Source organism: Vespa velutina, chromosome 6 (genome assembly GCF_912470025.1).
Source record: "Vespa velutina chromosome 6, iVesVel2.1, whole genome shotgun sequence".
NCBI lineage: Eukaryota > Metazoa > Arthropoda > Insecta > Hymenoptera > Vespidae > Vespa > Vespa velutina.
The window spans coordinates 7924284-7948544 of record NC_062193.1 but is presented as its reverse complement, the minus strand read 5'-3'; the positions used below and the strand labels follow the sequence as shown (position 1 = coordinate 7948544).

General features: G+C 31.4%; 6 protein-coding genes across 15 annotated transcripts in view; 4 read left to right on the top strand and 2 right to left on the bottom strand.

Moving 5' to 3' along the window:
- The first annotated feature begins 282 nt into the window (after positions 1–282).
- On the top strand, positions 283–20089 carry LOC124950134 (low-density lipoprotein receptor 1). 5 transcript variants are annotated; one of them, XM_047496435.1, is made up of 5 exons: positions 283–414; positions 674–824; positions 17550–17699; positions 18681–18815; positions 18878–20089. In XM_047496435.1, the coding sequence occupies exons 2-5, from the start codon at positions 734–736 to the stop codon at positions 18955–18957; spliced, it is 456 nt and encodes a 151-aa protein (XP_047352391.1). In that variant the 5' UTR covers positions 283–414; positions 674–733; the 3' UTR covers positions 18958–20089. The 5 variants fall into 5 exon arrangements, with proteins under 5 accessions (XP_047352391.1, XP_047352392.1, XP_047352390.1 ...); XM_047496436.1 differs by lacking the exon at positions 283–414 and having other exon boundaries at positions 521–824; positions 17553–17699; XM_047496434.1 differs by lacking the exon at positions 283–414 and having other exon boundaries at positions 521–824.
- Positions 5512–10372, bottom strand: LOC124950126 (prion-like-(Q/N-rich) domain-bearing protein 25). 2 transcript variants are annotated; one of them, XM_047496398.1, is made up of 13 exons: positions 10354–10372; positions 9918–10031; positions 9095–9265; positions 8842–8982; positions 8530–8667; positions 8089–8451; positions 7876–7998; positions 7514–7804; positions 7303–7419; positions 7106–7225; positions 6863–7021; positions 6510–6665; positions 5512–5850 (listed from the first exon to the last, which is right to left on the bottom strand). In XM_047496398.1, the coding sequence occupies exons 1-13, from the start codon at positions 10355–10357 to the stop codon at positions 5771–5773; spliced, it is 1977 nt and encodes a 658-aa protein (XP_047352354.1). In that variant the 5' UTR covers positions 10358–10372; the 3' UTR covers positions 5512–5770. The 2 variants fall into 2 exon arrangements, with proteins under 2 accessions (XP_047352354.1, XP_047352355.1); XM_047496399.1 differs by lacking the exons at positions 9918–10031; positions 10354–10372 and adding an exon at positions 9383–9809.
- LOC124950124 lies at positions 10928–13889 on the top strand. Of its 2 annotated transcripts, none has more exons than XR_007101269.1 (3): positions 10928–11087; positions 11288–13356; positions 13494–13720. XR_007101269.1 is itself a non-coding variant. In XM_047496393.1 (3 exons), the coding sequence occupies exons 1-3, from the start codon at positions 11060–11062 to the stop codon at positions 13766–13768; spliced, it is 2304 nt and encodes a 767-aa protein (XP_047352349.1). In that variant the 5' UTR covers positions 10928–11059; the 3' UTR covers positions 13769–13889. The 2 variants fall into 2 exon arrangements, 1 of the variants encoding a protein (XP_047352349.1); XM_047496393.1 differs by having other exon boundaries at positions 11288–13288; positions 13494–13889.
- Positions 19643–21591, bottom strand: LOC124950133 (EEF1A lysine methyltransferase 2). 2 transcript variants are annotated; one of them, XM_047496431.1, is made up of 5 exons: positions 21479–21591; positions 21340–21414; positions 21155–21253; positions 20433–20854; positions 19643–20368 (listed from the first exon to the last, which is right to left on the bottom strand). In XM_047496431.1, exons 2-5 carry the CDS (start codon positions 21393–21395, stop codon positions 20262–20264), a joined length of 684 nt encoding a protein of 227 aa, XP_047352387.1. In that variant the 5' UTR covers positions 21396–21414; positions 21479–21591; the 3' UTR covers positions 19643–20261. The 2 variants fall into 2 exon arrangements, with proteins under 2 accessions (XP_047352387.1, XP_047352386.1); XM_047496430.1 differs by having other exon boundaries at positions 19644–20368; positions 21340–21568.
- Positions 21181–23895, top strand: LOC124950130 (ferrochelatase, mitochondrial). 3 transcript variants are annotated; one of them, XM_047496425.1, is made up of 9 exons: positions 21181–21321; positions 21426–21745; positions 21891–22083; positions 22212–22433; positions 22500–22601; positions 22687–22852; positions 22957–23064; positions 23429–23593; positions 23657–23894. In XM_047496425.1, exons 2-9 carry the CDS (start codon positions 21709–21711, stop codon positions 23849–23851), a joined length of 1188 nt encoding a protein of 395 aa, XP_047352381.1. In that variant the 5' UTR covers positions 21181–21321; positions 21426–21708; the 3' UTR covers positions 23852–23894. The 3 variants fall into 3 exon arrangements, with proteins under 3 accessions (XP_047352381.1, XP_047352380.1, XP_047352382.1); XM_047496424.1 differs by lacking the exon at positions 21426–21745 and having other exon boundaries at positions 21193–21321; positions 23657–23895; XM_047496426.1 differs by lacking the exon at positions 21181–21321 and having other exon boundaries at positions 21328–21745.
- LOC124950125 (leishmanolysin-like peptidase) overlaps positions 21185–24261 on the top strand; it is a 256379-nt gene continuing 253302 nt past the window's right edge. The window contains exon 1 of the mRNA XM_047496394.1: positions 21185–21321. The gene's annotated coding sequence lies outside the window, so the exon portion shown is untranslated. The remainder of the gene's footprint in view (positions 21322–24261) is intronic.

The window sequence follows — 24261 nt, the reverse complement described above, 5'->3', positions numbered from 1 at the left end:
TTTGTTTTTAATAATATCGTTTGTGAATTGTCATCAACAATAGAAGAAATTTTAATTTTTTATATGTGCTTTTACAGTTTTTATGTATTTTTAATAGGAAAAATTGCTTTCAATAGGGTATATGTATCGAGTAATACATTCGACAAATTATAAAATTAATAATAACGTATGTCTTTATAGTACGTTGTGCAAAAAACTATAAAAAGTGTTTTAATATAATTTTATAAAGTAATTTAATATAATTTTTCAATTTGTTGCAGACAATTATCATGGCTACAAGAAAGTATATTATTTCGAAAAACTTTAATGTTTCCTTCACGCTAATTGGTTCTCAAGTTCGCGCCTGTCTTTTGTTTGCGCCTGTCTTTTGTTCGCGCCTGCGCAGTTTGCAGTTCATTCCCAACGAATTTCGAGGTATGCATTATCAATAGTTATTAATTAATTAATTAATTAATTGTATCATTGCAATCGTGCGCGAAACAATAATGTAATCGAGTGTTTGTATTGTTAATAAAAGTAAAAATATCGCAAAATAGAAACAATGTTCGTTCGCATTTCGCGATTTAAACAAGTGTTCTTTGCATCGATTGCATACAATGTAGTCGTTAGAGTCAGTGATTGTTCGCTAAGTTTCTTACTTTTTTAATAGTTGCACAAATTGTATTTATAAAAGACATTAGATGCGTATTAAAGTCAGTGAGACATCATTCAAGAGAATCTTCGACCAATTTCGATGTCGACCTATCTCATTTACAATCAGCTACGACGTATCATCCATCCTCAATTTCGAGTATTTTCGAGCCATCCGCAAAACTTCTTAAGTAGTAAGTAGAATTTTTAAATCTCTCCGATCACTCAATCATGTCAAAGACAGGAGATCCAAATTTTACTTTATATTAGTCGTTTGAGTATATTTTAATAATATACTTTTGTAAAACAATTGAGATAGATCACAGTATTTATGATATTCATATGCGAGTTTTTTCGTTTGTCCTGCTATATGTAGATAATAGATATCGTTCGAATAATTTCTTCGTACTGTTTTATCATGCTATATCCAATCGTAAAGGTAGGAAACTTCTTTAAGAAAAGAAAAAAAAAAAGGAAAAAAAAAGAAAAGAAAAAGAAGAGAAAAAGAAACACTCAATGATCGTCGTAACTTAGAAAATTTCTCCACAGATAGCAGCATGGTCTCGATTTTTTTTTCTAAAATCTTTTTGGTCTTTAGAAAATTGCGTAGGAAGAAGCAACCGTAGTATAGAAGAAACTAATCCCCGGGGAAATTAAAAAGAAAAGTAATTATAGTCGTTAAAGTTACGGAAATTATACTCTTCCTCGACAAAGAGATTCTGTCGTTATATATTTTAATAGCCTAGCAGACGTCATCTTTGAAAAGATAAAGTTGTTATAAAGTTTCCTTTCTATAGGGATAATTTAGATATGAGAAAGATAACAGCAACCTCCTTAAAAAGGAAAGTAATTTTTATAGAAAATTTCAATTATATTTACATTATTCGGGAGATCAATACGATGATAAAAATCTTGGCAATCGTTAAATGTCCACAGTAAGGGAAAAGGATAGTAATGAATTCGTAAGAATAGAAAAGCCGTGCATGCCTGAGTTGCGAAATTCATTTAAATAAGAAACGCAAGTTATGGTTTTGATATTTTATGATGTATAAATATAAAAATATTTGTCAACGATATAAATGACATTTTTTTTTTTTTTTTAATCTGCAACCCTTCGTCTTGGAGTTGGGTCTCCCTTTAATTCGCATTGGAAGCTCGAATTTTGATCGTCGGTAAACTTTGCGATTTTTTTTTCTTTTTTTTTTTTATGATTTATCAATCAGTTACACGTTATCGATGAAAATTCTTGATAATGATAAGCAAACTCATTTTTTTTTTTTTTTTAACAATACCGTGTAAGTACCTACACAATCTTGATGTGACGATGTTGTAAGAAGGAGGATCGATAAATTTAATTTCAATTTGCTAATGTTTGCTTTGTGATACGCATTTCTAATTGAAGAAGACGTTGAATAAATCCTCGAAAGAAAAAAAGAAAAATAAAAAAATATATACCTCGTTTTTTATGTATCACGATGATTGAATCTGAAAAATGTTGTATTTTTGAATTACTCGTTAGCTCCTCGATAGAGAAGTATGGTCGAGGAAATAGAATTTTTCTATGAGAACTTGGAGGCGACCATCCGACGTTGTAACCTTGGCCTCTACTGTTGGGATATCACATTAACACTCCAGGACACATATAAGAGATGTTAATGCTGGACACGCGATCGCGCGCGAACACGCACGCATATATATCTTTATATATATATATAAAAGATATATAGATTATATATATATATATATATATATATATATATATATAAAAGAGAGAAAGAGGGAGAGAGAGAGAGAGAGAGAGAGACAGGAAGAGAAGGAACTCTTTCGATTGACCGTTTTTTTCGTTCCGCGTTCTTATTTCAAAGGTTCGCAATAAACTAACACCAAAGAAAAAAAGAGAAAAAAAATTTATATACTGCCGCCGCTTACAATTAGCAATAGCTCAGATAACAAAATGGCCCGATCTTTAAATCTTTCTTTCGTAAAGAAGCAGCGCGTTGACCTACGTTTTCATGCCTTCTCGTGATTCCACTCAATAAGATTGTTATCGTCTCATCCGTTTCGTGTTTGTTCTAAAAAAGATTTTGATATTTCCTTTGGGGACATTTTTATTTTTCTCGAAGGGAAAAAGAAAGAAAAAAAGAAAGAAAAATTCTCCAATAATATCGAGTTACTCTATAAACGTTGTGCGTTAATCATGATTTAACTTTTGTTGCATTATACGCAAATAATAAAAGATCATGTGTGCTAATCTTATTATATCGTGTTATCCTACGATATTCATTGATATCACTGTAAAAGAATGTTAGAAGACAAGGATAATAGAGCGAAGTGCAAAGTTCATAGGTTCTTTCTATAGAGAAGGAAGAATTCATGCGATGCGATTCGCGCAGCACGGCACTACGGCGCGTCACTTCCTGACCGCGTGAGTGAGCTCTGACCCGTTTTACGAAGAAAGAAGCCAGGTCGAGTCTCTATCGGCTGTCCATCTGGTTGGCGTGTGACCTTTCGCATCCTCGAGCCACCCCTTCTTTACCTTGCGAATAACGAACGAAGTAAGTCAGAAACGAAAGAAAGGAACGATCGAACAACGAAGAATCTCAAGCGTACCTTTTACTACCATTTATTTTTCTTTTTCTTTCTCTATCTATATTTCTCTGTCTCTTTCTCTCTTTCTCTATATTTATCTATCCATTTCTCTCTTCTTTCGAGAGAATAGTAACAACCATATCGAAGAACAGCGAGCAAAGTACGTTGCACAACGGATATATATATATATATATATATATATATACACATAGATATACACACACACACACACATACACACACATATATATATCGACGTTCGTCTTCGTTCCTTGTTGATTTGCAATTCCGATTCGACGTATGCTAATTTTCAAAAGCTCTTCCCGAATATCGGAAAACAATCTTCGCTTTTCTCTCTATGCCGACTTAGATTTCCCCTGTACCTTGGATTTTCTTTGTCATTCGTAAAAAAATCTTTTATTTTTTTTTTAAATATTATATTCTTAAATATAACCGTCGATAATGCGATAAGACGTAACAATTCTCGAATAATGAAAGATTCATTAGACGAGGACAGAAAAGTGGAAAAATGTATGTATAGAAACTTTTTGTCTTTTTTGACACTTTTTGACGTTTCTATTTAAATAGAATACCTATAGAATTATTGTTTCTTCATACGATAAATTTTTTATGATTAAAGGAGTAACGCCGGTAAAACGTTCGATTAATTAAGATCTTTATTATAGCCTATACCTTCTTCCTCTTCTTTTCCGATAGGATATACATCAAAGAGCGCATAAATTCGTAGAACGAAAGCACAGAGACAATAAGTTTTCTTTCATATTCCTCTCGAAAGTTACGCTTATTATCCGTTTGTTTTTTGAACGACGAAATCGTAAAGTAGTGATAACGTCGTTTGAGAGAAAAATGATTTTATGAAAGTCAAGCTTAAATGTCAACTGGTTCGTGTGAAAATTCGTATATTAAAGGCGCATTCCGTTAGGAAGTTCGAGTTTTCAACGACGTCGCTCTTGACGGTTTTTACTCGAAGATTCCCGATAAGGGAATACGGCGAAAAACGGAAACCATTTTACCTGGCAAATGTGCGGAGTAGTTCCGCAGTTATCACGAAACGACGACAAAAAAAGAAAAAAGAAAAAAAAAAGAAAAGACAAAAAAGCGAGAGAAAGATACGTTTGCTGTGTTTAAGTTTGACAAGATGATGCGAGCTTAAAGAAAAGTATGAAAAAGCTCTTGATATTTTCCTATATAGTTTATAAAAAAAAAAAAAGGAAAAAAGTTCATGTTTAATGACGTTAATTTACTTAGCTTCGCGAGGTCAGCATACGACTCTTTCATCGATCATCTTTTATCACAAGCCACGAACATTAGTGAAATTCATAATTCATCTTCCTTAATCTCCTCGTATTTATATAAAATATCTATACATACAGATGTATTTTTGTATGTGTGTATATATATTTAATAAATATTTAAAATAATAAAATACAAAAAAAAATAATATAAAAGAACGTATTGTAAATGTTTCTAGAATTATTAACAGGGATATTTACTTATCAATATTTTATTAATTATGTGATATTTTGAAATATTTTTCTGAAGCTTTTTGTTTAAACAATATTAAATATCATATAACATATATATTTAAGTGTTTCAATTTTAAAAAAACTCACCCTGAATATATATATATATATATATATATATATATATACACACACATACACACACACACAATATACAAATATTGTACCATGAACACTGTCGTTCAATCTCAAGATGTAATTTAGATAATCAACGCACGACACAAACGTCCTCCGACTATTCTTCGCGAAACATTTTATATAAGATCGTTATCCCTATTAGACCCCTTTTTTTCTTGTTGTAACTTCGAAAGGATTTTCAGTGATTCGATCTATCAAGAACTAGAAGGGAACGTAAAAGATATGAGCGAATTCGAGAACGCCTTGACCCGTTCCTCTCTTTTTCTCTTCGTCTCTTTAGGTATTCATTGTCTCCCTTGTTAAGAGTGACGTCACGATTAGATATCACGTTTTAAAGTTAGGTCATCTTACTACGTCATCGAGTGAGTTCACGTTGACCAGAGGAGAGCGTTGCTCGTAAACGATAGTAACGTGATTTGCGTGTCGAGCCTTTATTTCGTCTTATCGAAACAAAATCCCAAGGGACTCTAAGTAAGTACGCAGATTTTCTCGGATCGATCTATCTAAAGATTCAATTTCATTTGAATAGGGACAATATATAAAGGGATATTTAAAAAAAAAAAAAAGATATTTTGTCTTTCTTTTAATTGTTGTTTTTTTTTTTTTTTTTTTACGTAAAAATATTATTTGTCTCTTATACTTTACAAAGTATAAAAAATTATAAAACAGTCATTCATTTTCTTATACACAATACTTTTGTTTCTATTATTAAGCGCATCGCGAAACAAAACTATTGGCCAAAGTTCAGATCATACCTATGACTATCGATTCTGTCGGCTAATTCGTTTGTAAGTCCCTCGTCGATCAACGTTAACACGCTCTCGCACTTCGTGCTTGAATAATTGAAGGCTCCTCGAGGAACGATCAAGCTCATCGAATTAGGTCGAGTAGTATCAAACTGATCGACAGGATTGGTAAGGACGACCTTGAGAACGTTTCGATGGCACCGCCTGTAACAAAAGGAAATGAAATCAGGATCGATCGTGTTTTCTCGTCTAATGCGAAATAAATATTAACGACGACGTTGAAGGATGGAAAGGAGAAGGTTAGAGTTAAAAGTATGAAAATCGTGCAAGTCGCGAAAGGAAATGAAAACTTTAAAGAACGCCGATAATTCTCTTTGAAATCGATATGAAATCATAATGAAATTACTTTAGGAGCCATATTTTTTAAACTGGTTCTAAAGCTAGTACCACTGAATACGAAGTCTTACGGAAATATGAGAAATGTCTAAGATGAGATTCGTAATTTAACCGAGATTTTATCGATACGGTCGATCGCAAAAATTGTAATACACAAACGAAACGAAAGGTAGTTTGAGAAAGAAGAAAGAGAAGTTCACAGCTGACATGCAAGAGGTAATTGTAGGTCACATTACTTCGTCACATAAAAAAAGTTTTTTATACGAATACAAAAATGGCACTAGCTAATGCTCTTAGCTTCGCCCTTGTTTTTTTTTTTATATATCTATATATGTAAATACATATAAGTAGATGTATATACAATATTTAGAAGAATGAAAATATAGATATAGAAGGGTGAAAAGAAATTTGAAGGAGAACAAAAATTTTTCGATTGGTCTGATGAATTTAATGTCAAGGTTACTTACCCGGTATAGCAAAACCTTTCAAATTCTTCTCGCATACGGTGTCACTGACCTGAACGTATTGCCAGTCGCACGTACACAGACCGTTCATGCAAATTGCTCGATTCTGATTGAAATCTAAGTAACACTCGCCGCGTGACATACACGATTCGCCGAGAACTGAAATAGAATCGATTCTGATTATTACGCTAATTCGATGGTTTGTTATTACGATATGTATTTATATTGAATCGGTACGCGGATGTTCTTTCTCTCTTATTTTTCTTTTTTTTTCTTTTTTTCTTTTTTTTCTTTTTTTTTTTTTTTTTTTTTTTGTTTAAAATAGCAATAATAATGAAGTTATCGTATATTCATACGTTTCTTTGTCAAACAGCTGGAGTATCTGAAGTAACGATCTTTGCCACAGCCGCAAGATTTAATCGACAAAGAGTTGCTCGAATTCCAGGAACAAATTGCATTTGACGTTACAGCGTTACATTGAATATCATGCGAACATTCTTCCCCGTATTTTGCTTCTAAAATTAAAAGAAAAATTATCTCGAGTAAATTATAACGAAGTAGCAAAGGTATTTGTTTAGATAGGGGATTATAATTTTTACTTGGCAAGCAGGTAGACGTCGAAGAGCTAACGTAACCTTCTTTGCAAGTACATACTCCGGAAGAACAAGAAGAATACATCGGTTGACAGTGCTTATCCAAAATGCAGTTCGCATTTATACCTGAAATAATTAGAGGATCGATTAGAGTAACAAAATAAATTATCTTTGTAAATTCGAGTAATTTAATATTTATTTACCTGGATAGCACCTTTTCTTTAACTCATAATATGTCTTATCGCAAGTGCATACGTTGTTTGTGCATACGGAATGTGAGGTCGTACAATGTTCGTCGTATTCACAAAACATTCCCAATTCTGAAATAAATGTGAATAGGAAAGTCAAATGATCGGTAAATAGGTGGATGATATAATATTTTTGTACATCGATCGAAATTCATTTTAAATTTACCCGCGTTACTATTTATACAGGCCGTTCCGTTAGAGCTCGAATGTGTGCCTTCGGAGCAATAGCAAACGTTGTTCGTACAAACGAGCGTGCCGTTCAATCCCTCAACATAACAATCCTCGTTCGCTTTACAACTCTCATTCATTCCTTTATTCGACCAACAAAATTGCAATTCTTCGACGAAATGAGATCTCTCTTCATTACACAGACATCTTCTATTTTTACAAATCGCATCAGGACCAAAGATAGAACAGTGTTCGTCCCGTTGACAAGATGAGTTGTATTTTCTCGTAGCTAAAATATCGATCGAATTTTTAGAGTAAATTGTTGACCTTATTCTCATATGTATTTAAAAATAAATTTACCTTTCAGACATTCTTGATTATTTTTCGACGCGAGCTTTGTATTCGCACAATTCCACACTTCATTTTTACAAATCGAGTTTTTAATATTCACTAAATCATTATTTTTACAATGTTGTCCAAGTTCTGTACGAAGAAACATTGTTAAGAGTTGTTATTTCTTTAGAAGAAATAAATTTCAAACTAATATGAAGTATACTGCAATCTTTAGTTTACCTGGAACGCATACTTTATTTGTACTTGTAGAAGGTACAAAGTGTGCGCGTTTGCAAATACATTTTCCTGATGTATCACAAATTGCATTCTCATGGATTTTGCAATCTGAATCTTTGATACAATCATTCCATTCAGTAATTGCTTCTGTCATATAAATTAAAATAGAATTATTGATCGTATCTCTATTTGTTAATAAATATTTATCATATTTATCGGCAAATTTTCTATAATGGGAATTGAAGGAAGTTCGCGATGTTATATTATAACTTGTTTTCTTTTCCTCAAGAGTACATTTAAAATTGACGCAGTAAGCATCTTTGTTGAATTTGCAATCGATATCGACTAAACATTCTTCGTTGATGTCTATAAAAGGAAAAATCGTATTAAATTATCAAATCATTTTATAAATTCCGCAGATAAAAATATCCGAATGTATCTTACTTGCTTTTTTACGACAGGAACGATATTCGCGTTGGTAAAAACCATCACGACATTTACAAATTCCATTATCGCAGACGGTCGACCCAAATTCAAAGTTTATATAACAATCATCGTCGTTTTTACATTTTCCAGTAAGCTCTAAAATTTTTAAAGTTCACAAAAGAAGATTAGAGACCCGATCGTCGTTCTTTACTTCTCTCTTTCCACCCCTCCCTTCCTTTATTCCTTCCTCCACCCCGCCCCTCCCTCTTATTTCATATCTTATCTTCTAGCACACACTCACGTCATAATTTTCGTGATCTTGCGACTTACCCACTGTCTTGTAACATCTACCATGTAGGTAATGGAATCCGGGGGCGCAGATGCATGCATTTTCAATGCACTGTCCACCAATAAAAAGATATCTCGAACATTGTATTGTTTCCTCGCATTTGTCACCGTAAGCCTTCGCGACTTTTGGAAAATTTAACGATTCAAATCATTCGGCATTGTTAATTTTAATTCATTGATTGATGCGATAAAAAAAGAAAGAAAAAAAAAAAAATAATAAAAACGAAAAAATTACCTCGTAGACAGGCGGTCATATCATTGTTGAAAACATAACCGGGTGAACATTGACATTGTTCTTCTCTACAGATACTGCCATTGGCCGTACATTCTGCGTCTGATTTGCAACTCCATTCAATATTGTTCGTTGAAATATAATAATTCTCCGATGGATGATCGAACGAGGTACCTGAAATTATTACGAGCGTCCTATTATTTGATTTTGATAAGTTCGACAAACCGTGATTTGTTTAATTAAATTAGTTTAGTAAAAAATACGTTAGATCATTTTTAAATTTATCTTTACCAGTCTGATTATCGCGCATGCGCGTTATTCTACTAACAAAAAAGAGGAAAAAAAAAACAAAGAAAGTTATGTAACCGCACGAAGATCATAAGCGCGCAATCTCTTTTTTCCTCCTTTCTCCCTTTCACGCGTGTGTTTATGGTTTTTAATCTCCTAGCACTATTCGTATCGCGAATGCATCTCGTTCTATTAAATTTTCAAGCTTCGTTTGCAATGCTTGCTCTTCGAGGCACCTTCAACATGTTCGCTGTTTTTTTTTTTTTTTTCTTTTTTCCTTTTCGAATATAACTTGTGTACTTGCGCCATATTTTCCAATTTCGTAATATTCTTGCAATTCATTTTTTCAATAATGCAAACGTACAAGCAATCTCTGAAAGTGGAATATCCGTCTCGATTTGTTTTTACTTTGAATTTAAGTGTTTTATCTTTCACGTATTTTTCTTTTTCTTTTTCTTTCTACAAATTTTTACGTCAACAAATTTTACGATATAATGTTACTTTGTATAATTAATATTATCCTACGTAGGTGTCTTACCAAAATGAAAGAGGATTTGTATGATCAATAAACGAAGAAATGTAAAATTCGTAAATAACCACATGATCATTGACTTAATAGTACAACTGTGTTCCGTGGTACTGTTATTTCTCGCTGAAAATATAGAGTTTTATCAAACGTTAATGCTATCAGATAATGATTGAACACCTGGTTCGATATCAAAAGAAATAATCGCTAACTAAAGTATTATGAATTATTTCTTTGATAATGTATCTCTATAAAAAATTTTTAAAAGGAAACTGTATAGAATATCGTAAAGTTTTAATGTTCATGGATCGTATGTAAAAAGAATAAACACGACAGAATGCAATTTTTTATAAGTTATCTGCGTAATATCTCCGTAAATATTTTTAATTTGAATCGTGCGTAATAATGACGATTGAAATAATCGAATGCATCATAAATATGTACATACACATACGCACGCACACACACACACATACACGCGCGCGCGTTTGCGTTGAATATAGAAAATATATTGCACAACGTTAAAAATACGTATAAAGATATATTACGAAGTTACACAGCGAAGTTGTTAAGTTATATAACAAAGTTATTTTAAAATAATTAATTATTTGATGTATAACAGTATAAGGAAAAAAAGAAAAGATATGCACATAAATATCACGTGAATATAGCCTGTATGAGCACAATGATTAATTCGAAGTTCTGTTTCGCACTTTCAATAATAATATGTGTTTAAGTGATGAAAAAATATCATAATAAATTGTATTATAATATATTAACCGGCTTAAGTTAAGCATTATTCGTTCATTTTAAAATCGCATATTTACATATAATTTCTCGTTATTACGTATTTATATTCGCATTAAAAATATTATGATCTTAGAAATATACGGTAATATCCGTTAAATATTCATAGTCGAGAATGAACATAAAGCGATCATAGCTGACCTCATGAAATGATAAAGGCTGACCTCTCTGTCTCTTCCTTATAATCGTACGGATGTAGTAGTTCGATTAACTTATCTTAGCTTCGACCTTTTACTCCTATTTTCACTAAGCTTTGTCAGGCCGAGGTCACTTCTCTGTCATACCGAACTGAACATTTTAACGATCTCGTTTATACGAGAGCGTCAGTTTGTCATCGATCTTTCATCATGAAGGGACACTGGAATTGTAGCAAAGGTAAATGTATATTTCATTCTTTTAAAATCTTCTCGATTTATTTTGAAATTGGTATTAGGAACTATCAAAATGAATTGTTAACATTTTATCGTTAGATTAAATGTTAAGATTATTAGATTATAAACGAAAATATGTACAATAATAATAACGAATTCACATATTACTTTCTTCCGTATAAAATTCTATATAATGTTTTATAGAGGAACTTGTCTCGGCAGAAGAAGGTTTAAAGATTAATAAATCTGTGACAAGGGGAAAAAGCTACTGTTATGAAAGATTTATACAGTATGTAAAATTGATCCTTCTTATTTTACTGATCTCTTTCGTTGGATGGAGCAGTTACACTATTTGGAAAGTGTACGGCCAGGAATCAATCGATTTATCCGTTCTCGGCTCGAGTTCTACTCAATATAGCGACGGTGAATCTTCGACAATTTCTAATAGAATATTGTCATTACCATTAAGTAAATCTGAGAAAACGTTGGAAACTACGACGAGACAAAGTATCCTTTTAAACGAGGATCTATTTCCAAGTGAAATTTATCCTACCGATAATCAACTGATCACAACTATGAAGATTCCTGAATCGAGTATAAAACAAGATATTTCAATAACGAGTTTCGAGAATACTGATACGGAAGAGACGATAAAGAATTCGTTTAAATCGTCGATAAACGATCACGAAGAAGAAATAACAGTGCCTACTTTGAATAAGAATGAAGCTAAGGCGTATGAAAATTCGGCGGACGAGTCAGTGATCGAATGGAGCTTCCCGTTTATTTGGTCTATTTATGGTGACACTGATTCAATTACGGATGATTACTTGGAAGAAATTCGTAACGCTGAATTAGATGCAATGTTAAAAGAACTTGATGAGAACAACGAGAAAGATGAGGAAAGTAATGAATTTTCGAAATTTCAAGAAAATTCTTTCGAAAAGGAAGATCTGTCTGATGATCAGAACGATGAGAATAATCGTAGCTACGAGAAGGACGTTCCATCGTCCATCGAAATTATTAATAATTTGAAGAAGCTTCACGATTCCATAGATGCCATGATGAAGGATTTACATGTACAGAATCGTCAAAGTGATTATGATTTATTGAAATCTGAAGAAAGTTCGATAAAGGATGAATCGTCTAATCATTTGGTATTAGGATTAGGTAGACAGGATAGCATCGAGACACCATCTTCCATCTCAGGAGAAGATTCAGAAATAACAAAATCGAGTTTGTTTCACGATAGCTTGATTGAAGAAGATCCGTATAGGTTTCTCTTGGGAAATCACGATCACAGTTACCTTGAGTCGTCGATCCTTTCTTCTTTAGAACGCGTAGACTCTGAAAAGTCTGATACGTCGAAGGTGGACGATACTACGAGCGATTTAAAGAGGGGGTCCTTGGAAAATATGGATAAGGATTTGTGGCTCTTTCGTCAAGATAGTAAAAGAGAGGACAGTGATATAGAAACAAATCCGACGGATAAATCTACGGAAAGGCATTTACTAGCGGATGTATCTACTCCAGCTATTGTAGAAAACGATGATGACACGATAAAAACTTTGGGACCTTGGAGATTTTACGTCAATCCTCCAGTATCTTCATCAATGAACAATGTAAACTTGAAAAAAGAGGTCTTTACTAACTCAAGAATTGAAGATCCTAACATTAGTGTCATTTGTACTATACAAACATTAAATGGGATGGATTTACTAAAGTGTTCATTAAATTTATTCGATACTTCCGAATCTTTTACGGAACAATCCAACGATGGTTCTTTCGAATCTTCTTCACATTTTATTCCAGATTCTAAGAGTGATATATTTACGGAACAGGACAATGAATCTTTTTCAAATCATTATTCCTCTTCCGTTGAAAGTCATACAACAGAAAATTCTTTGAATGATATGACATCATCTAACAAAAATATTGATATCAAAGCTAGTACGATTGAACAGGAATCGAAAGAAATCTCGATAGATTCAACAAATTCGGAATCCGAAATGTCGGATATCTCTTTAGAACGGTGGATGAAATTCGAGTCACCTACAGATATGTACGATCAAGATAATACATCTAAAATTATAAAAGATCCAATACTTTGGTGGTTAGATGTGAATAAATATCGCACGAAGCGATCGACTGGTGAGGAAACGATAGAAAGAAAAAGACGTGGCATCGCGAAGATAATGTCGGGACAAAGTACGTTATGATGATGGACTTCATAGATAAAAGATCATCGTCTGATGCGCCATCATAAAATCATAAACGTAAAGAATAGTTTTTGTAAAAATTTTAATTTTGACAATATTGTCGATTTTCTGAAAAAAAAGTGAAAAAAGAAACGAATAAAAGTAAAACGGCGCGTTTAGCATGTTAATATTGGCCCTTTTAATATTTTTAACAGAAACTTTTTCGGACGATGAAGACTCATATGGGAAATGGATAAACGACGAAACTCGCTTACAAGATCGGATATTGATGCATAAAACTGGGATTATAAAAAAAATGATGCGAGAATACTCAAACGAAGGATTGGACGAGAACTTGGCGAGATTTTATTTAAAAATGGAGATTCTCTCTTCTCATATCGACATGTTGCACGAGCTTTATCTTCGACGACATAATTTAGAAGACGATTATATATCGCAAGAATTTCTAAACGATTCTTACGAAAATTAAAGACAATATCTCGTTTTTATATATATATATATATATATTTCAATATCAATTTATATTTATATCGAAATTCGCTGAGAGAGTAAAACATAAGATAAATAATAAAGGATGTATTTCTTGTAAATTTTTTCACTTATTATAAATTCCGTATTAAGAGAGAAAATTCATTCATATGTATATATATATGTGTTTATAAATGTTTATCATATATATATATATATATATGATAAACATTTGATTATCGAATTATCAATGTATCAATAACGAGGATGAGGAGTAATGAAATCTACGATGATATTCGTGAGTATACGAAATAAAAACATGTCGCAGGACAATTAATTTATTACTCGTATAACCGCAGTGAACAGTAAGCCTTGAACTTATTTATGTTAATCCGTTACGATTTATGTCAGTGTTAAGTCGATAACGCTTCTAAATGTTAACTAATTGGCAATTACAATTATTTGATCGATGATTACGCAGCGGCCTATTTTCTTCTGGTCAGCCTCGTTACAATTTTTGCGATATGTCTGTATCATGAATTTAAAGTTTTTTTCGTGTCTTTGAATTTCTTCGCATTTTTACGAAATAATCAAATTAAACGTCAAGTTAAACGCGAATAACCGATTTAAATCGTTTTTTGTTTTTTTTTTTTTTCAAATAAGCGCGCAACGTCGTCCTTTCGTTGCCCTTCGAGTATTTCACGTTGATCTTAATAATACGCATGCGCGTACACATTCCAACTATTCGATCAAGATCACAAAATCGTACGACATGTTGCTTTCCTCTTTCCTCTTTTCTCTTTCCTTTTTAATTGCGATTTTTATCAGGAGCGTGCTCGCTATTACGAACGTTTCATGATTCACGCATAACGTTGATTTACGTTGGATTTACATTCGTCGTCTGGAAGTCTCTTTTTCTTTCTTTTTTTTCTCTCTTTTCTTTTTTGTTTTTTTTTTGTTTTTTTTTTGTTCTTTTTTTTTGTTTTTTTGTTTTTTTATCTATATTCTTTTTTAACCAACCAGTCATCGTCATGGTCGGACGAATTAAATGAGGATCGTAAGCTGACCTTAAAACCTTATCTTTCAAATTGATTCTACGTGTGTTTGTAAAAGGGGGACAAAATTTACCTTCTATTTTAATTTGCGTGAGCCTGGCAGTCTCATTATTATTTTTTTTTTTTTTTTTTTTATTTTTTTGATCGGTGTATATTCCACGTCGATCTTGAAGTGTCGAAACTTTCAGAGATCTACGTGGAAACAAAAGAAAAAGATTTCGTGTGACTAACGATATCGGTCGACACGCTCAACATGCTCGATATGTAAATTATAGTTAGTGTTGCACCATTTGCACGAACAAATACGGATTGTTACGTGTGAAAAAACAAATCTTCGCAACTTTGCTTATTGTTAGCAGTAAAAAGCAATAAAGACAATTGCAATAAATTTTCGAGTCCTTTTTCGTGCACCCGTCACCGGAAGATTCTCCTTTATTTTTGATAGAAATTAACGTTATATTTTATGTCTTCCATCTATTTCTTCTCGCAATTCTCGTGCTATAATAATCGAGTCATTTTTTTTTAAATGACGAAAGCAGATCGACCTTTTACTTTCACTGACAAGCTACGATTATGATAAATGCTAGATTATCGATCAATTTTTTTTTTCTTCTTACGTGGCAACTATCGAATCAACGTCAGAAATTGTTTGTGAAGAGGTAAAGAAGAATCGATCGATCGGTGGATACCATGTAAATCGGTACAATATTAAAGGGTGAAACGAGCGTTTCGTTTCTTACGGGTTGGATGCGATTAAAGTAATTACAGGTCTTAGGGCGTAACTTATTTCCCACGTTAGAATTAGTAATAACACGGAGAAAGTCATTTTAAAGTTTCGTAGTAAGGTTTAAAAGTGAAGTTCAGTTATTTTTCGAAGCGCACATTATTGAGAAACGATAATTATAATTATCTAGTTTTACGCGTATCATGAATTCGTCATTTATGTTATCGCTTCGCTTTTAGAAAAAAAAAAAAAAGAAAAAGTTGTTGTTCTTGAAATTTAAATTATCGATAAAAAAAAGAAAAAAAAAAAGAAAAAAAAATAGAAAAAACATCGTACGTGCCAAGCTGTTTTTCCGTCATTACCTTTCTCTTTGCGTACTTTTGTCGTGCATAAACAAATGTTATAAACGAGTGTGTAAGGAGCTTGGCACTTTCTTCTTCGATCGAAGGCGAGGAAAGAAGTCAAAGCGTGCATGTATCGTTGAGAGGAGAGGAGAAATCAAGGTAAGAACGTTTTGGCATAGGGTGTTTGCCGGTACGATAGTGGTAATATGCGCCGGCTTTAGGGTGGGGGTTCTTTCGAAGGCTTAAAAGGCCTACCAACGTCCTTGCAACACGCAGTCTACGAATCAGAGCTAATACCCTACCACTTCTGACTTCTTGCTATGTAAAGGAAATTCCTGTGAAAGCTTTTTTCCATTCGCAAAGAGTGAAACGTTAAGAAAAGAAGTTGTATCGTTTAAGGGTTTCTCATTGATAACGATATTTCGCGAGAAAAGAAGGAGGTTTCGTTGTAAGAACGGTGTGGGAATAAGAAAATAAGAAGACAAAGAAAAAAAGAAACAAACAAAAAAAAAAAAGGAAAGGACAAAAAAGTGCGACTGTTCTCTTCTTCTTTTTCACTTTGCAAATTATTATAAATCTATCGTTTTTGCGTAAAGTGTTATAACGTGTCGAACGTGACCGAAGAGTGATAGCGACACTTCAAAGGGAGTTCTCCAAAGAGTATATTCATTTTCAATGAAAAATATGAAGGAAGAAACGAATTTTTGGATTTGTACTTCGGCTATTTTAATTGTTTTCGTAATTTTACCATCTACGAGCTACTCTCTTACAACTTTTGGAAAGACCAATTCGCAAAATCAAAATCAAAATCCACCACCGCCTCCTACTCCGGGTAAGTCAAAGCGAAATCTCCGAGATAAATCCTTCGTGAATTAACGTAATCCTTCTGATAGAAGTTATTAAATGAGTTTGATCAAAGGACTTCTGCCTTGCGTTTCACGGTAATCTTTCCCGTTTCTATCATTCCCTTTTACGCGGTGCAGATTTTGCAAAGTCGATTAATACTTCCGCCATATTTCTTCCCATTATCTAATACGTACAAAAGATTGAGATAATTAATTGAAAATTTTCGATAAATTTATCCTTTATGATTACGTAGAAAGCGTAACAATTCGGATATTAACCAAAATTAATCTTTTCTGATCTTCGTACTTTGATTTAGCTCTTGAATATTTTATTTTTATCATATTTTCACACGTAAGAATCTCAATGAGCCCGTAAGAGAATTCGTTTGAATTCTTTCTTCCTTCCTTTTTTTTTTTCTTTTTTTTTTTATATTATCCACTACGTCGTAACGAGTCCCTTCACTATGGTGTGATCAAGATCGCATATCTTATAAGGGAATCTTATATTTCGAGTGTCAAGGGCATGACACTCACAAATGCAAGCCAATGTCTTAAATACCGAAGGTGAAATAGTTCTGACGAACTCAAAACGTTGGAATAATTTGTCGAATCGATATTGTCGAAATCTTGTTTCTTTTTTTTTTTTTTTATTGTTCCAATCAATCGTTTATTTTTTTCATTCCTAATACGATTTTATTTATGTCGATGCGATATATCAAATGAAAACAAATGACGTTTATGACAAATCTGTCTTTTTCCGATAAGAAATTTTTTATTATCAAATTTCATAACTTTCTTCTTGATCTTATTTCAGTAGGAAAGGCGCGAGAATGTAGATCAGAATCGGATTGTGCTGGAATTCAAAATACTACGTGTTTGGCCGATCAAAGGGATGGAAAGACTCGTTGCCTTTGTGGTGATTACAATGCTCCTGTAAACGGTGCTTGTACCAACAAATACAAAGGTAAATTTCTATTACGAATTATAAATGGTTGCTCTTTTATATATATATATATCAAAAAAACAAAAAAAAAAAAAGACGAAAACAGAGATTACTCTTGAATTTACGTAAAAAACGTGAAAATTTTTTCAAAGTTTCCTACAAAGTAAACTGAAGTTTCGAATGGTTACGATAGAAGTTCCACAAGTTTGTGGCACATAGTAACATTTGCATACACTTACGTGTTCCCTTGCAATATGTGAACATATGACGATGTACGTACCGCGTTTATGGTTATCTATGCAAATTGGCACACCTTAAGAGTACTATCGCTCCTTATACTGTTCATCGTCTTCTTTTAAGAATATTCGATCTTGTACGAAAAAAAAAAAGAAAAAAAAAAAAAAGAAAAATAAAAAATAAAAACACGAAAAAGACATTACAAACGTATGATAAAGTTTTCTATTGTTCCGCCGCACGATTATCTATAATGAAAAAAAAGAACTATTTTTTGCATGTCGTAAAACTATCGACAATCAGACCAATAAATATCGAAAGATTTTTCACACATATATATATATATATATATATATATATATATATATATATATATGTATATATATATATATAAAATATATGCATGTAAACGTACAATTTTAGGAATTGAACGGAAATGAAACAATTTGAATTGATAATACGGTATTAGAAGCGTAGTACTATGTAATTTCGTACTGACAGGCACACATTATAACATTAAACACGTCAAGCGTACATCTCATAGATTTGTTGCGAACGATCAGCCTAAATCACGTTATAGATTCTTTCACGCATGAACGATTATAAGTGCAAACCCGTGGAAAATTAATACGGCGACGATGAGTTTACCTTTTCTTAATAATGCATTCGATTTTGTTAATTGGGCTGACCTACTTTCTTGACGCTATAAATATTTTCTTTCAGGAAGTAGTCCAATTTTGCCAAATTGTTAAATATTTCTCTTTTCAGCTATCAGGGCCTCTTGCAACGATGATAATGAATGTATCGAAGGTGCGCATTGTACCGTTAAAGGAAATAACACTACTTCCGGAAAACGTTGTTACTGTCGTGAAGGATACGTCGAGAATAATTTGATGTGCAGCGGTAATCTAAATTATTATTTGATAAAATAAGATAACGTTTATTTAATTTCATTAATTTTTCAGGCTGTTCATCCATCTTCTCAATTTCCTGGATGATATTTCTTGTTACAACGTTGCTCTTAGGAAGGATTAATTATTTGTAAATCCTTCGATACGTTTGAAAGAAAATTCTTGTAAAATGTAATTATTTAAAAATCTTCATTTATTTTTTTTTGCTTAATTACAATGACGTACTTATTTAAAAGTGTCAATAACGGTTGACGAGTCAGTGAACAATTTTTTTTTTTAAACTTGAACACTCGACTAAAAAAGATATTAAATATTGGGTACCTTCTGTACGTTCCACGTATATTAAACATTTTCCAATATCATATTTTCATCTGATTCGATTTACGTAATGAAAGAATGTATAGAGTTTTATTTTTATTTTTTCTAACGTATTTCATTACGTTTAGTTACAGTCGTTGGATGTATTAAACACTTGATGCATCATATTTCTATATTAACAAAACTTTGACTGGCGAATTCGTTTACATTAGGAGCAACCAACTCAACGAAATATGAATTTCACATGAAAATAAATTCATTAGTATGCGATTGATAAGATGTAAGTCATAAAATGTGAATTATACGACACATCACCGAATTTTCTTATTACGTATCGAAGTGTGCTGATGAATCAAAATAAATAAATATATATATATATACATATATATATATATTTATTTATTTATTTATATTTATATATATTTAACGACATACATGATTCAGACTGTATTTAAATAGTAGGTTTCAAATTTATTTATTATCTATAATATGCAATTTATTTTTACTATGACATGATTAGGCTTGAATAATAAATTAATACGTTTGAAATTCTTTAATAGAATTTATAGAACAATTATTCTCGATTGTCGATATTTTAATCTCTGGAGTATATCTACATTGAATAATAGTACAATGTGTATTTTCTATCTTGTTCTTTACTTAAAATTAGTAGTAGGCGTGAAGTCTGCATATGCCAATGATGCCTTAATGTACCAAAGATATTGCACTAGAGGAATATCGTTAATTATTTAAGCTAATGCATATATTAAAAGAAGATATGTAGTATCGATGATCGCAATATTTACTTTAGTATTAGTGCCTTTTGTAAAGTTTGTAATTTGATAATGATTTAACAAATTTATGACACTCACACTCTCTCTCTCTCTCTCCTCTTCGATTATGTACTTACTTCGATTTCTCATGCACGAATAAATTTTGAAATCCTTATTAATTTCTATCATAATCCTATTATCTTTCGTTTGTTTAAATCTAATTATGATTCATGGTATAAGAATAAAATAATAATTAGTAGAAAAAATAAGACATGATTTTTTATGCTAACAATTAGTTCTAATTTATTTAATGAAATTATAATATGTAATTGGATTCGTTGTATCAATTAGAGATTGTTTATTTTTTTTTTAAATACCAATTGCGTAACAATATTGCCATGTTTGCCACCAAATTGAAATGAATCGACGGGAAGTTCATGAATAAAATCATACTCTGAAAATAATTATAGTACGATTAAATTAATATGATTAATATTATGATCTTTATTTCAACTTACTATTCTTGAAATGAATTAATAATTCATCTTTGGTCCAATTGCACGAAGTTAAAATTAAATATCCATTTGATTGAAGGATATTATACACATTATCAATATATTTTCTTCGTTTATCAGCTGGCTGTTCAGGATGAAGACTGATCGCATCGTAAGTACCTTTGTCGTGCACCACTTTGAAGTAATTCATTAACAATCCATGTTTATCGATATCGAGAATATCGCATACTTGTAAATTCGAACAAGACACATTATTTTCTTTCAATACTTCATTAGCTAAATCAATAGCTTTCTGAGAATAATCTATTCCGGTTAATAATTTAAAACCTTTCTTAGCAAGTTCTACTAACATCATACCATTTCCACAGCCTATATCTATTATTCTATCGTTTTCCATATCGAGATTTAATTTTGTGCTGATCCATCTGTTGGAAAAAAAGAAAAGAAATATGAATATGATAGAAAAGAAAAAAACATAGGAAAAAGTTTCAAAATATATAATGAAAGATTAAAAATCGTTCATTCGTTATTTTATTATATATTATCTTCAAATTCAAATTCAACGTTTGAAATTTTCGAACGTTAATGAGAGATGGCGCTGGTAGTACAATAGAACACGATAAACGCAGTTTATGTTTTCGCGGCAAAGTGCATTAATTCTCCGTGTTTATTATTCATCTTTAATTTTTTTTTTACGATTAACTTTTATTAAATGGTGTTCTTACTTGACAATATTCAGTGAAGCCCTATTACCGAACCATATTTCACCTACGTCTCCGTGATCCTTGAAATTATCGAGTTCTTCGGTGTACACCTTTTCCCAACTGCAAGCAGAAAATTTAAGAGATGAACGTTAAAGTTTCTCCTCGTTTCTCCTTTACGCACAAATTCGGTAAGTTTCTATACTTACAAATCCAAAGTACCCAGATCGGATGGTCCTAACTCTTCAATAGTTTCATCCGTCATGATATTATATAAATATTATCTGTCCTCAAGGAAAATGATTATTTCACGATAATCAAAAGTTAAATGCGTCAAAAATTAAGTACCTCCGTAACGAAGAATCCACTCGGTTTCTGACGGTTGAATGTTCTCGATACGTTTGCACATGTCTTGGGAGCTTGCTGAGTTCGACAAACCGAACATAACCTATAATACTTACTGTATTGATTATCATCGTGATTTTGCAAAACTTTAATTTCGCGTAATATTATTATATTTCTTTCGTGCAAACGTTTTCTTACATTTTAACGTTTTATGAAGTGTATTTATTGTCAAGATGAGTATTATTAATTTATCAAGTTTTATACAATTAGGTAAGTAAATTTGTAATACATTTTTCTAATTCATTTTCTGTAGTAATACATTTATCATACATATCAATTTTTATAAATTTCATTAGAATTAAATTAATTGTATAATGACAATACCTTCGTATGACATTTGTAATTCTATATACAGGACAATGTGTAGGAAAAATATTACGTTTATCTACACGAGCTATTTCAGTGAAATCATATATTAATCCTTTGGAGAAACCAAAAACTGGTATATTAATGTTGAACATGGGAGGACCAATTAGTATATCCCAAGTTTATGGATATTTATTACGTATTATGACAGATCGTGACATGATTCAGTTACCAATTCAAAGGTTTAATATAATATTATTCATGATATTACTCATATATTGTACACATATAATAATAATATTAATAATAATAGTAATATATATGTGTATATTGATCTCAAATGTTTGGTTATATTTTGGTTATATTTTAGTCAACTTGGACCGTGGATTGCTAAACGTCGTACACCTGAAGTACAAAAAAAATATTCTGAAATAGGTGGTGGATCTCCTATTTTAGAATGGACTAATAAACAGGGTGAACTATTATGTAAAAAATTGGATCAAATTTCACCAGAAACTGCGCCACATAAATATTATGTAGCTTTTCGTTATGTTGATCCTCTCACAGAAGATACACTTAATGAAATAGAACAGTAAGAATTCCATTAAACATGAATCCTGACTTATCAACTATAGAAAACATTTATATATATTTTCAGAGATGGAGTAGAACGCACAATCATATTTTCACAATATCCACAATATAGTTGTGCCACATCTGGATCCAGTTTTAATGCTATACATGCATACTATAAAAATAGGTGATAGGATTTATTTATCATATGCAATTAAAAACATATGTTCATAACTGTTCAAGATCAATACATTAATTAATATTATTTACAGAGAATTACCAAAAAATATGAAATGGAGTATAATAGATAGGTGGGCGACGCATCCACTTTTTATCAAAACTATTGCACAGAGAATTAAGGATGAGCTTGAACATTTTCCTAGTGACAAAAGAAAAGATGTTATGATTTTATTTTCTGCCCATTCTCTTCCATTAAAGGTTAATTTATTTTTATATAATAACCTTTAATTTATTTAGATTTTAGTTTCTCTTTTTCTTCATTAAGGAATATATATTGATTTGATGTCACTCGTTTATTTTAGGCAGTAAATAGAGGAGATCCATATCCCTCTGAAATTGGAGCTACGGTTCAGTTAGTTATGCAAGAATTACAATTTTGCAATCCATACAGTTTAGTGTGGCAATCTAAGGTAGATAATTCTTTTAATGTGTTTAAACCAGAATTAATTAACATATATGATGTGTTAAAAAGGAATTAAGATGTAAAAAAAAAATCGATTTTGACTTTTTTATGCTTTTTTTTTTTTTTTTTTTAGATAAAAGTATGCTCTTTGCAATGAGGCCAAATCCAATTTCCTAAAATAATTATTGACTTCATAATTAAGAATTACATGAAATAAAATAGACCATCCTATTATGAAGTGTATAAATTTTAATTAAAACGCGTTTATCTTGTAAATTCGTTTTCGCACGTTATACCTTTTTTTTTCTGTTTTTTTTTTTTTTTTTTTTTTTTTACCAGAGCACGTCACGTATAATTAATTTGTTCTTTAGGTTGGACCTTTACCTTGGTTAGCTCCTTTTACGGATGACGCATTAAAGGGTTATGTAAAACAAGGAAAGAAGAATTTTATTTTAGTACCCGTTGCATTTGTTAATGAACATATAGAAACGCTTCATGAAATGGATATCGAATATTGTCAAGAATTAGCAGAGAAAGTAAGAAGATTAATAATCTTATTATCTATAGAATTAAAATTAAAATATGTCATTTATTTTCAGCTTGGAATTGAAAATATAAGAAGATCCGCGGCACCGAATGATCATCCATTATTTATAGATGCTTTAACGGATATTGTTGTTAATCATTTACAATCAAAACAGACCATAAATCCGAAATTTTTGACTCGATGTCCTCATTGTGTAAATAAAAATTGTGGACAGAGTAAACAATGGTTTGCTCAAATTTGTAAATAATAAAACTAATGTAATGATATAAATTAAATTCTATATTTAAATATATACATATATATATATATATATATATATATATATATATATATAATTATTTATATCGTAAGTTAATAAATATATTTGGGAACGGATTTGTATTGTTTTCTGTGTAATCAATCGTAAAAAGAATCACAGTGAAAAAGCAATGATATATTTTTCAATCATTACGAAAAATAAAATGAACGTTTTATTACACGATTATTTAACGTGCACGTAAAATTTAACTCGTGAAACAACCACGCCCGTTGAAAGGCAATTAAATTGACCTTGTTTTTACATTCGTGATATTATTGCGAGAAGCAACATTCGGAGAATATTCTTGAGGTAATACTTAAACAAATTTATAGGAAAGATTATCGAACAGAATTAAAATA

Excerpts from the sequence above, each read along its gene's own strand:
- LOC124950133 (XM_047496431.1), bottom strand. The coding sequence starts at position 21,395 with ATGACGGATGAAACTATTGAAGAGTTAGGACCATCCGATCTGGGTACT. Across the intron at positions 21,254-21,339 it reads GATCTGGGTACTTTGGATTT|TTGGGAAAAGGTGTACACCG; the intron begins GTAAGTATAGAA and ends TTCTGCTTGCAG. Across the intron at positions 20,369-20,432 it reads ATTAATTCATTTCAAGAATA|AGTATGATTTTATTCATGAA; the intron begins GTAAGTTGAAAT and ends AATTATTTTCAG.
- LOC124950134 (XM_047496432.1), top strand. The coding sequence starts at position 16,566 with ATGAAAAATATGAAGGAAGAAACGAATTTTTGGATTTGTACTTCGGCT. Across the intron at positions 16,723-17,549 it reads ACCACCGCCTCCTACTCCGG|TAGGAAAGGCGCGAGAATGT; the intron begins GTAAGTCAAAGC and ends ATCTTATTTCAG. Across the intron at positions 17,700-18,680 it reads TTGTACCAACAAATACAAAG|CTATCAGGGCCTCTTGCAAC; the intron begins GTAAATTTCTAT and ends TTCTCTTTTCAG.
- LOC124950124 (XM_047496393.1), top strand. The coding sequence starts at position 11,060 with ATGAAGGGACACTGGAATTGTAGCAAAG. Across the intron at positions 11,088-11,287 it reads ACACTGGAATTGTAGCAAAG|AGGAACTTGTCTCGGCAGAA; the intron begins GTAAATGTATAT and ends AATGTTTTATAG. Across the intron at positions 13,289-13,493 it reads GAAGATAATGTCGGGACAAA|AAACTTTTTCGGACGATGAA; the intron begins GTACGTTATGAT and ends TATTTTTAACAG.
- LOC124950130 (XM_047496424.1), top strand. The coding sequence starts at position 21,276 with ATGAACGTTAAAGTTTCTCCTCGTTTCTCCTTTACGCACAAATTCG. Across the intron at positions 22,602-22,686 it reads CATGCATACTATAAAAATAG|AGAATTACCAAAAAATATGA; the intron begins GTGATAGGATTT and ends TATTATTTACAG. Across the intron at positions 23,065-23,428 it reads GTTTAGTGTGGCAATCTAAG|GTTGGACCTTTACCTTGGTT; the intron begins GTAGATAATTCT and ends TTTGTTCTTTAG.
- LOC124950126 (XM_047496398.1), bottom strand. Across the intron at positions 7,999-8,088 it reads AAATAAAGTATGCGTTCCAG|AACTTGGACAACATTGTAAA; the intron begins GTAAACTAAAGA and ends TTCTTCGTACAG. Across the intron at positions 6,666-6,862 it reads CAGCTGTTTGACAAAGAAAC|TTCTCGGCGAATCGTGTATG; the intron begins GTATGAATATAC and ends ATTCTATTTCAG.